Source organism: Sarcophilus harrisii, chromosome 1, assembly GCF_902635505.1.
Source record: "Sarcophilus harrisii chromosome 1, mSarHar1.11, whole genome shotgun sequence".
Classification (NCBI taxonomy): Eukaryota; Metazoa; Chordata; class Mammalia; order Dasyuromorphia; family Dasyuridae; genus Sarcophilus; species Sarcophilus harrisii.
The window spans coordinates 166,682,509-166,694,972 of NC_045426.1; the positions used below are offsets into that span (position 1 = coordinate 166,682,509).

At 43.0% G+C, this 12,464-nt stretch overlaps 1 protein-coding gene across 1 annotated transcript; it reads left to right on the top strand.

Moving 5' to 3' along the window:
- The first annotated feature begins 496 nt into the window (after positions 1-496).
- ENC1 (ectodermal-neural cortex 1) lies at positions 497-12,237 on the top strand. The gene is made up of 3 exons (XM_003759462.4): positions 497-1,026; positions 5,447-7,261; positions 11,789-12,237. The coding sequence occupies exon 2, from the start codon at positions 5,461-5,463 to the stop codon at positions 7,228-7,230; it is 1,770 nt and encodes a 589-aa protein (XP_003759510.1). The 5' UTR covers positions 497-1,026; positions 5,447-5,460; the 3' UTR covers positions 7,231-7,261; positions 11,789-12,237.
- The last annotated feature ends 227 nt before the right edge of the window (positions 12,238-12,464 follow it).

A 12,464-nucleotide genomic window follows, 5' to 3' on the forward strand; every position in this document is an offset into this window, starting at 1 on the left:
CTTGGCAAATACCTTCGGTGCCATCTAGTACGCAGGCTGGGGGAGAGCAGCGATAATACTTCTCTAATCGAATTAATTTAATTTATCTCTTTTCTCGTAGGGCTCTCCGGCAAGCCCGGAGTGGGGGTGGGGAAGGAAGACGCTTGGAGGTACACGGTGCCCGCTTTTGTTCTCTTCTTTGCCATACGACTCCTAGCCTCCATCCTTTCTCTTCCCCTTTTCCCTTCCCCCTCCCCACCAATTCTCAATAAGTCCGAAGACAACGTTCTTTCTTGTATCCTCTTCTCCTCCTCCCGGCATCCTCCCTCCCCCTGCCCTCCCCCGACTGGGCTGCTAGTGCTAATTCTCTCCCTCCGCTCCTCCGCCCCCTCCCTAACTGCCTCCCTCTCGGGAGTGTCACTCTCTCTTTGCATAAGGGGCCCCGGCCCCCCCTCCTGGACTCCACAGCGCCTCAAATACCTTCCCGCACGCGCTGGCTGGGCCAGACTGCGAGAGCAGCAGCAGCAGGAGGAGGTGGAGGCGGCGGCGGCTGCAGGAAAGGAGGAAGAGAGGCGGCAGCAGCCAGTAGCCAGCAGTCTGCAGCCAGCAGCCTGCAGACGCGCGGCGCTGCTCTGCCCCTTTTCTCTCTTGCTCCCTCCCCCAGCCTGAGCCCACAGACCGCCTCCTTCGGCGGCAGCAGCGCCTGTAGCGCCAGCCGCAGAGACCTTCCCTTCCTCCGGGAGACGCGGACCGAGCGAGCCTCTGCAGGCTCAGCTTCTCCGGGTCGGCTCGGGCAGAGCCGCCTGGGGACCGGCCGAGGGCTCCGAGAGCGGAGCGCAGGGATCGAGCTCAGAGACCCAGGCAGCGAGCCCCGGCTGGCCGGCCCCTCCGTCACTAGTCCCGTTTCGTTCTAAGATCCTGAAGCCTCCCCGGCTGTCTACGCCGAACTCCTGGCCTGAGCTGAGCCGGCAGCCCGCCCGGCGTGACTGCGAGAGCGAGTGCGGCTGGAGGCCAGCCCTGCCCGGCAGTCCTGAAGCAGCCCCGGCTGTAAGTTTCTTCCTGTGCCCCCCGACCTGTTGCGGCGCTTGGTGTGTTTTTTGCAGGGGGTACCCAGGAGGGACAGAAGGGCGGAATGGAGTGTGTGTGTGTGTGTGTGTGTGTGTGTGTGCGCGCTGCACACGTGTGTCTGAAGCTATGTGAAGGAGCTGGGAGCTCCGAGCCGGGTTAGAGTCGCCGCCCCCCTTAGAAAGCCAGCCGAGTGCAGGCTTTGCCTTCACCTGACCACAGGAGCTTGGGCTTCGGTTTCCAGAAGGTAGCATCTCCATAGGAGCTGCATCTTCTCTAAGAAATACCGGCTAAGACTGTGCAGGAAGCGGGGGAGGAGGGATGCGGAGAGGAGAGAGCAGCGCCATCTCGGTGGTCTTGCTAACTTGATCCCTGCCCCCAAAGACTCTCTTAACTGTGCAATTGATGTCAGCCAGCTCTCTCACGAGCTTCCTGCTGCAGCGAGCATCCTTCCTCCTGAGAGAGAGAGAGAGAGAGCCAATTGTTTCTGGGATTGCACTCTACCTCCATCATGAGAAGGTTAAGGCTTGCCGACATAGATAGTCTTTATTCTCTGTGAAATGTCCTTCTTGAGTGGATAAGACTCACACTGAGTTTATAAAAGATTAATTGGTGGTTTAGTCCTTCCCTCCCCCCCAGTGCAGGTATTTGGCGTTCTCTCGGGTTTTTAATTTCAAAGAAAGTAGGCGGGCCGCAGGAGATGAAACGGTGAAATTGTCAGCAAACAATTTGAAATTTACTTTTCTTGCACCGACTAAAATAGTTCAGTCTTTCAATGGGTCTGTGATCTCATCCCTGTGGATACTTCCTCCAAGGTGCAGAACACGACCTGATTAGCCAAGTACTAACGCTGGCGCATTTCTTGAAAAAAAAATATTAAGTGTTCTCATGGTATCATTACAGCTTTCATAGATATTATGGCTTTGTAATTAAAAGCTGTTCGTATCAAGGTCTGTCATGTTGTTTTCTAAGCATAATTAATGAGCCAGTTCCTGAGGAAATTCACTTAATTTTGATTTGACCGAGGTATGATCTCCATTTTGAAACATTAAAAAATCCATTAAAAGTAAGACCAGATTCCTTTTACAATGCTGAGTATTTAGTGGCAGAGTTAAATCCATTGAGTTGAAGTTACTTTGACAACCACCTTTTGAAAAGTGAATGGAAGGTAATAGAAGGGTTTCCCAACTTTCTTTGGAAATGCAAGATTCAGTGTCTGTGCATTATTCTGACTGCATATTTTGCATGTAAATTACTTTTCTGAGTATTATAAAAAGGTCCTGAGGGAATTTGGCTAATTTTATTGTTAAAGATGATCTTATTGATTATGTCTCTTCTGTTGTTGGTGTAATTCAAAGCAAGAAAATGGAAATGAGGGAATTGGCAGTTTTATTTGATCTTAAAAGTTTTCACTTAGGGCCAGATGACACTGGCAGAATTTAAATTCAGATTATTTAAAGGACAATTGAATTTTTGTATAGATATGTGTTATGTGTAATGTAAAGTAGTCAAGGGGATTGATCTAGTAAAGTTCCCTATGTAAATCTGGGAAACTGACAAAAATGTGGGAAAATAAAGATGTTTTATTAAGTGATCTCATATTTTGAAGTCTCCGGAAGAGATATATGAATGGAAGTTCTAAGAATCCCAAGTAGAATTTATTTATCTAGATAGAGGTATCCTAGAAGTCAGGAGGATCTGGATTCAAATTCAGCCTCTGAATCATTCATAAATTCCTTATTTTCTAGGAAACTGCTTAATTCCCTGTCTCAGAGAAATGCATGTGACGTACTGGACTTTCCTATATTAATATATAGGCAGTTCTAGCCCTTTCTGGCTAAACCTAGCTATTCCAGGGGAAAAATAAAAATTCTGGCTTCTTGTGGAATTTGAGACTATTTGCGTTTTATCTAGCTTGGAACATGCTATTGTTTTGGTAACTGAGCTCTTACAGTCTGTGCAGGTTCTTGTTCATTGGAGACATGCACATTTTCCCTAGGCTCTTGTCTAGGTATGTGTTTTAAGTTAGTTTAGGTAATAAGTTTTTTTAAAGGATGGTTTGTCATTTTAGGGTTACAGCAAGTCTCAGTTTTTAATTTGTGATAATTTACTGGTTAAAACTCTTTGCCCTTGATTTCAAATCCTTCCTCAAAGTGTTTAAAATGTAGTCTTCCCATGAAAATAACTGTAATGTTTAAAGTACCAGTAGAGCACACCATGAAAATAAGCAGATTTGCTTCCCTTCGTTCTGGACACTGATAAAATGATCTGTAAGAGAACAGCAAAAGAGTTGCATGCATTTAAGTAGCTACTTCAGCTAATTTCCAGATTTCATCACATCCCAATTATAGATGCACATCAGCCTGTTCCACTGTTTTCCATAGCAGTCATTTTATTACTAGGTAGACCAAAGCTGTGGGCCTCTTTTTGATTTATATTAAGGGATGTTTATTCACAACAAGAGATTACATTCCAAAATAAAGAATACAGGTTGCATAACCTTATGTTATGCTGCTTATTATGTCAAAGGCATGCCATGCACCTGTCTTATTTCTGCTTATGACATGCTGCTAGTTCTGGGGGAAGTGCAAATTTGGTACTCTAGTGAAGTGCAAAGTTGGTATTCTGGTCCTTAATTGTGCATGAAATATACCTTTGAACTCTTGAACAGGAATGAAATTTTACTTGGGGAAAATATTAGTTGCAAAGTCATTTTAACAGCCAAGGAAAAAAAGTTTCTGTATTCTTTGAGTTCAGAACCCAATGTTCTGAGGTTTTGATAAAGATACTTTTTCCATGTTGTTTATCTCCTGGCTTTAAGAGCTCATAAACCATAATGTGCTTCTTCAAACACATTCTTGAGTTTTTTAATTATCTTGGGAGATGTCAGAGAGCTATTGATTAGAGGTGATTGAAATTTCCCTTCTGAAGGTAGGGGGTTCTACAAAAATTATACAATACTTGATTTTTGGCAAATTGTGGATTTCTGTTCTAAAATGGGAAAAGAGAAAGATGTTAGCTTCTGAATCTGTTTAAAACATACTGTGGCATAGGAAATTCAATTCAATTCCTAAATTCTACAGATGGCTTCATTTCTATGTGTAATAAAGTCATGTTTGAATTTTCTGTTCTCTATGGATATATACTATTTGTGCAGGTGCATCAATCAGCACATCTCCCTAATGATGATGGTGATGGTGGTAGTAGTGGTGGGTGGGGGCAAAGGGTGGGAGAAGGGAGGGTTGGACTTATTTTTTCAACTGGATTTTCTGAAAGTTGATACAGAGCAGAAAGATTACAGAATCAACAAAATGTTAGAAGCTGGGGGCTGGGGTAAACCCTTAGAGATAAATCATGTAATTCCTCCCATTTTGTAACTTCTGTCCCTTGGACATTTTATAGATGTGAAACTTGAGAACCAGAAAGACAAAGCAAATGATATTTGAAAGTGTAAAGCAATATATGAATGTATAATAATTATTTTTGAATGAAAAATATTATTCTATAACTAGAATTTGAAAAATTTCACAGACCTGCAAGCAAGTGATGATAAATAGCAATAAAGAAAATCAATAGATTTGAGTTCAATTTCTGGTTTTGTTGCTTAACTGCATGACCTTGGGTATCTGAGTGACCTTGGACAAATAACTTAAGTTTTTTAGACCTCCTTTTCCTCATCTGTAAAATGAGAGGGTTGAACTAAATACCCACTGTCTTTATAATTCCCCCTAACTTGGACCAAGTTTTAATCTGCCTTTTCATAATGTTTTTGCTGAACTACACTTAATCGTTATATATTGGGGGTATTCTTGGAGTTGTGCTGGGTTAAAAGGTCCTTCACTTTCAGCTAATCTTATCTTTTGCACTTGGCACAGGAAAATCTAGTCTTACTAAAGGAATCCTTGATGAACTTAATTAGTAGGTGTTTGTTTCATATAAGAGTTTTATGTTGCATAAGGTATTAGGTTAATACTTTGTCCTAGTATTATTAAAACCAAGAAGACTGACTTATTTAAGTCTATGTACAGTGAATCAGCTGGACTAGGACAGGGAGGTGTGAGAATGAGGTCTCTCCCTCCCATTTTCTTTTTGCTGACTTACATTGGCAAAGTACTTTATAAATATCATGAAAGTTGGAGATCAGGTTTTCCAAGATGAACCTGCTCTTGAGCAATGATTTTAACAGCCTATAGCTCAAGCAACTCACCAGAGAAAAACTATTGAAATGAATGCCTTTCTTCACAGTTAATTGTCTCTGTCTTGATACCATACTGGCTCTATACTACTCAGAACATTACTCAGCAGAGTAAACAGAATAAGGTTTCTATTTTCTTTGTCTGGAAAGATGTAGCCCTGTTTGAGTACCACCTTAACTTTATTTAATATTTCTTTGTTTTTTTAGGAGGGAAGAGAAAAATGTCAGTCAGCATGCATGAAAATCGCAAATCTCGGGCCAGTACTGGCTCAATTAATATATATCTGTTCCACAAATCCTCGTATGCGGACAGCGTCCTCACACACCTGAATCTTTTGCGCCAGCAGCGGCTCTTTACAGATGTCCTTCTACATGCAGGAAACAGGACTTTCCCTTGCCACAGAGCCGTTTTGGCTGCGTGCAGTCGCTACTTTGAAGCCATGTTTAGTGGTGGTCTCAAGGAGAGCCAGTCCAGTGAAGTCAACTTTGACAACTCTATCCATCCCGAAGTCTTGGAGCTGCTCCTTGATTACGCCTATTCCTCCCGAGTCATCATCAATGAGGAGAATGCAGAATCCCTCCTGGAGGCTGGAGACATGTTAGAATTCCAGGACATCCGAGACGCTTGTGCGGAGTTCCTTGAAAAGAATCTCCATCCCACCAACTGCCTCGGGATGCTGCTGCTGTCTGACGCCCACCAGTGCACCAAACTCTACGAACTCTCCTGGAGGATGTGCCTCAGCAACTTCCAGACCATCAGTAAAAATGAAGATTTCCTTCAGCTGCCCCAGGACATGGTGGTCCAGCTCCTGTCCAGCGAGGAGCTGGAGACTGAAGATGAACGGCTGGTGTACGAGTCTGCTATTAACTGGATCAGCTACGACTTGAGCAAGCGCCACTGCTACCTTCCCGAGCTGCTGCAGACCGTGAGGCTGGCTCTCTTGCCAGCCATCTATCTCATGGAAAACGTAGCCATGGAAGAGCTCATCACCAAACAGAGGAAAAGCAAAGAGATTGTGGAAGAGGCGATAAGATGCAAATTGAAAATCTTGCAGAACGACGGCGTCGTCACCAGCCTTTGTGCTCGGCCTCGCAAAACCGGCCATGCCCTTTTCCTCCTGGGAGGGCAGACCTTCATGTGTGACAAACTGTACCTCGTGGACCAAAAAGCGAAGGAGATCATCCCCAAGGCAGACATCCCCAGCCCGAGGAAAGAGTTCAGTGCTTGTGCAATCGGATGCAAAGTGTATATCACCGGTGGGCGGGGGTCAGAGAACGGGGTCTCCAAAGACGTCTGGGTCTATGACACTCTTCATGAAGAATGGTCGAAAGCGGCCCCCATGCTGGTGGCCAGGTTTGGTCATGGTTCTGCCGAACTCAAGCACTGTCTCTATGTAGTCGGCGGACATACAGCAGCCACTGGTTGCCTGCCAGCTTCCCCATCTGTCTCATTAAAGCAAGTAGAACAGTATGACCCCGTGACCAACAAATGGACGATGGTTGCCCCACTCCGAGAAGGCGTGAGCAACGCCGCCGTGGTGAGTGCCAAACTGAAGTTATTTGCTTTCGGCGGGACCAGCGTCAGCCACGACAAGCTGCCCAAAGTCCAGTGTTACGACCAGTGTGAGAACCGATGGACAGTTCCAGCCACTTGCCCTCAGCCCTGGCGGTACACGGCGGCAGCTGTGCTGGGCAACCAGATTTTTATTATGGGTGGAGACACCGAATTCTCTGCGTGCTCAGCGTATAAGTTCAACAGTGAGACATACCAGTGGACCAAGGTGGGAGATGTGACGGCCAAGCGCATGAGCTGCCACGCGGTAGCATCTGGAAACAAACTTTATGTAGTTGGAGGCTACTTCGGTATCCAAAGATGCAAAACCTTGGACTGCTACGATCCGACCTTGGACGTGTGGAACAGCATCACCACGGTCCCCTACTCTCTCATTCCTACGGCGTTTGTCAGTACTTGGAAACATCTTCCCTCCTAATTCCGATGCGCTGTTGGAAGGTGACTATCAGGTGAGCGATCTTTGTGACCCAAGATACACGTGTACATAGCGTTTCCTTGGTTTTATAAAGTTTAAAATGAAGAACGAAGGAGCTCTTTTTTGTTAAAGTCCCCTAATATGCCAAGGTGCTCTTCAAAAAGTTTTGTAAAAGGTTCTTCCACCCCCAATTCTGACATAGACAAGATTTTAGGTGTAACTCTGGAAAGAGTGAAGAAAGGAGGAAACCACGTATATATTATGTGCCTGATATAGGCAGGCACTATCATCTCATTTGATCCTCACAACCACTTTTGGAGGTAGCCACATTTTCCAGTCGAGCAAACTGAGGCAAAAAAACCAGGTCACACCGCTAATACATGTCTGAGGTTAGATTTGAACTCAGGCCTGGAGTCAGGAAGACCTGCATTATACCAACTAGTTACTTGTAAGGGACTTTAGAATTCAACTATTCAGACTTCTGTTCATTTATATATTATAAAGGAGGTCCAGAAAACGCAAGTGGCTTGCTTAGTGTCCCATGTGTAGGCCATGTAGCTGAGGCAAGATTTAAACTTGGGGCCTCAAGGACTTCAAATCCAAGACTCTTTCTTTTGTACCAAGCCACATTATTGCTTCCAAACATTTGGGAGCAGCACTGGCACAGCCTCATCAGCTCTGTAAAGCATTTTTTAGAACTCAAATCTGACATCAGTATTATTTTAGAGAAAAAACTAGTGCTTGGTGAGCAAGGTCACACCTGGATTCTATCAGTTTGTATTTGCACTGATACACTTAACACATTTTGGCCACCTAAAGTCACTACCGTTTTTCAGAGCTAATCAGTCGGGCTGACTCTATGTTGTCCAGGCTAACAGAAGTTGGGTCTCTGTCATATATCTGAGTCTATAAAGTTTGTCTTCTGTGCTTAAGAGTATAGAATGTTTTTTGACTCAAGTAATTCAGGGCCTCAAACCCAGCAAACCCAACGTGGTAGCAGTTCTGCTGTTTGTTGGGAAGCGTGTTCACATTTTGCCTCAGGAATCATTAAATTGTGTGTAACAACTGTAGCAAGGAGCCCAGAATGTGTTAACTTGTTTTGGTGATTCATGGCCTTAGTACTAAGAAGAAGGGGGAGAAAAAGGGCTTCCTCCTCTGGAGAATCCACGATCAAGACCTGCTCAGTTGTTAGAGGTTTTTGGCTCTGTTTTCCTAGCCTGTCTTAACCTAACAGCACGTGGAGGAGACTTCAAAGGAAAATTTAATGTGTGCAGTGGAGGGAACTAAGCAGAAAGGTCCTTTTCCCCATTGAGCTCAAGGATCAAGTTTTTTTATTTTTGTTTTTTTTTTCTCCAGCATACTGTAATACACTACTCTAGATGTGGCCTTCCGCTTCCCTTCTTTCTTAAACTGTCATCTTTTGAAATGAATCCATGATGGTTTGTAAAACAGTAGTTTTTCTGTACCCCTAAATCAAATCTCCTTCAGGGCAGGAGGGAGCAACAAGAACTAATTTTTTTCCCCATGAAGAGGCAAGGGGAACAGAGTTACAAACCAGACTGGTTTTTGCAGCTTTGATGCATCTCAGTAATCCTGAATAAACAAATGCTCTGAAAGTGGTAATTTCATTTGGAGATGTGAATCCATGATTCAACATAAAGCAGGTTATAAAGGAAAGCCTGGGCAAAAGCATCAATTAACAAAGTGCCAAATTGTGTGTTAGTGAAGAGCATGCTATCTGCATGGGGATCAATAGGTCCCACTAGACACCCTTCACTATATATAGCTCATGGTCTCTTCTATTGATTTATAATCTTAAACTCATGGACTGTATGAGGCTGAAAAGAACCTGAAAACAGCTAATGTTTGTTATAATGCTTACTATGTGCCTTGCAAGTGCTTTTACAAATATTATTCCAATTGATACTCAGAACATCTCTGTAAGATAGATGCTATTATTGCCCCCATTTTACAGATGAGGAAATTGAGGCAAACAACCTTGAGTGATTTGCCCACTGGGATTATGTTCTTATTGACAGGCTGTAGAACTAAAATGAGTCACCAATTGCCACTTGGAGCAAACAGTATAATAGATAGACTTTTATTACCTTGGAGAAGGTAATAAAAGATGAGACTAGGATTCAGGAGGTCTGGTTTCTAGGGGCAGACTTGCCATCAACTAGTTATTATTTTATTTTCCTATGTCTAAGTTTCTCCATAGTTAGAGTGAAAGAAAGGAAAGAAACAAGTATGGTATAATAGAAAGTATGCTGCAAGAGGATTAAAAGCACTTAGATGGTTTTGGTAAGCTCCTTAGCTTCTCTGGGCCTCAGTTTCCATATCTGTTAAATGACAGGGGTAGATTAGATGACCTTTAGGCCCCAGATCTGCAATACCATAAGATTCTAAATTAGTTGTTCTGAACTTTTCAGTTCTAACATTGATTGTCTAAGTTTGTTGAAACTGAATTTGTGAAACTGGCCATCAGCAGGTCTGAGACTTATCTTTTTCAGAAGAATATGATACTTCATTGACCCCAGTTTTACCTTGATTAAAACATTAGCCAACGTTTGAGTTGACCTGACAGATGATGGCTGTTCAGAACTAATCGTGCATTTCCTGACTTTTTAAAAAGGAGGGCAAATAAGTATTAGCTGAGGTGTGAGACAGCTTCCTCTCATACTCTTGGTGCTACCAACAGGAGACCTATCCATCTGAAATCCAATGTTTGACAAGGCTCTTGGTACTTCAGCCAGCTCCCTGTAACTAGAAGCCGTGGTAGATATGATCAAAGTGAACCTTTTCAAGATTCTGCCAGGAAAAATGTTGATTGAGCCTTCCAAAAGTTTATAGCATATAAGATAGTGTTAGAACACTCAACTCAATGAAGTGTTATTTAAAAGTATCTCTGTGTGGTCTACCCCAGCCTTAAATATTTCTCCTAATTGCAGAAACCTCTTAGAGACCATTATTTGAGCTTCCCAAATGTGTAAGATAGCTGAATTAAAATAGTGTTAACAAGTAGTTTTCCTAGGTCTACAAGCTCATCCACCAAGGGGATTTCTGCTGTCTCCTGCTGTTCTGTCAGTGGGTGGGAGGGACAAGAAGGAAATTACTTCTGATTAGCCTCTGTTTTCATGATGCTGTGTGGCCCCAGTTTGATAACAGCACTTAGAAAGATTTTGGTTGGCCTTAGCTCTCCTCTCAAACTTGAGATTTTTAGTGTTGGGGTTTTTTTTTCCCTTGCTTGAGATATAACTTTTTGAAACTTTATACTTGTATAAAAAACATTCTTTTGGTTTAGTATTGATATATACATTACAAAGAGGCAGGGGGAATGACAAAGTATTCTAAAGAATGTCTTGAGTGTTTGTCACCCATTATGAAACCGCCAACAGCCCTCCCCCCCAAACTTCCCCCTAAAGCTCACCCAACCCTGAGGAAACAAGCTAGACTTTGAAACCCACAAAAGTAAAAATTCAAAGGAAGTTTAGAAGGATAATTTCAAGTTTACTCTCTTTTTTCTCTTAAAAAAAAAATTTGGAGTACAACTTTCCAGTGGACCCTCCTTCTTTCCATCCAATGCACATAGACAGGAAAAAAGGACAAATGATTTTACAGGCAGAAACCACCAATAACCAAGCTGCATATAGACAACTATAGTAAAAAAAACTGACCTTAAGCCTGGAAGAATCAAAGAAGCCTGGGAAGAATCATGATCCCCATGCCTTGAAAAGGCTGGTGACTTCTGGGAAAATGAAAAGGCTCCATGGTCATATTTTAACTTTACACTGTCTCCTTGATACTTCCACATATGGATATGGTGATCAAAATGTTGGCATCCCAGAGCTGTCTTCTTATGAGTACTGAATAACTGACTTGGAGAACAAATTCCATCCAGCCTTGGGTTGTAGAGGCAGTATATATTTTCATGTGAAGAGAAATGAGACTGAATTCTGCCATAATGAATAGCAGAGATGCTTTAAGTATGGGGATTATTAATATGTCTGCTTTTCTATATGGTGAATAAATTTAATTTGGAATTTTCTATGGTGAATAGCCCAGGGTTCCTAATATGGGAAACCTCCCCCTTTTCTCCTGACCTCCCCCCACTGCCAGGCTACATTTAACTTATTTAACTATGAAGGTGGATTATTCCTTATAATTTTATATTAGAAGAAGATAAAACCTGAAAAACAAATATAAATTTAATCATAACGAAAAAGGCAAAAATCCAGACTTGAGTATCATGTCCCATTTTTAGGAAATGAGTAAAAAGGAGACCAAGAGGGAGGACGTGGTTTTCCTGTTTTAGTGATAGTCATATGCTAGACACAGAAACATTATTTGACAACGCAATGGATTGTTCCAATTGTAATACATTTATTCTGTCTACTTACAATTTAATCATTATAGAGGAGCATAGAAGTAATGTCAGCCAATTCAAAATAGGGTTCTCGTTTATTTTGAGATTTCTAATGCAAACATTCTGTTGTATGTTATTAACCAAGTCTTTTTATGTATTCTTTCCCCTCTCCCTTCCCCCAATTCTCTGTTGTAGTTTATTCCATGGCGAAACAACTGTGGGACCTAGACTTTGGAGAAGCCGAATTTAATGAAGAAGAAGAAAAAAAGTTGTTCTGGACTCAAATAAATTATACTGCACCTTGTAAATGATCTATCCTGGTCATGAAGGAAAGGGGAGGGGGGGGGGAGGGGGGAGGTAAAGATTCTCAGTGCAAGTAGCACATGGTTTAAATATGAATGAATGGACCTGTGATCTAGTCCTTGTCTAGTAATTGTGGATTAATGTCAGCGTTAATCAGCCCTTCAGAGGGAGAAGAAAGCCTGGCCTTTTCCCTAGCTGTGCCATGTTCAGCTCTTGATTTCCATGGACTCCACCATTTATGTGTCAAATTTGAAATGGTTGTCACCTCTCTTGGAGGAGCCAGTCTGAAGACTCAGCACCAGCTGCGGTGGAGGCCGGCTGGATTCTGAGCAGCGTCCTGGCATTCAGAGCAAAAAGGGATGCTGGCTGTGTAAACTGCACAAGTCCAGGAGCACTCTGGGTGCTGAGGACAATAGTAGAGCCGAGAGCATCCGTTATGTAGAATATTGTGTCGTGCTGCCGTGTCTTCAGAGAATGTTTCCATGGGGTGAGGGGCGGGGGGTGGGGTGGGGGATGGAGGGTGGGGGAGGTGGTAGGGAGAAGTGAGGGGATTCACAAAGAAGGTTTT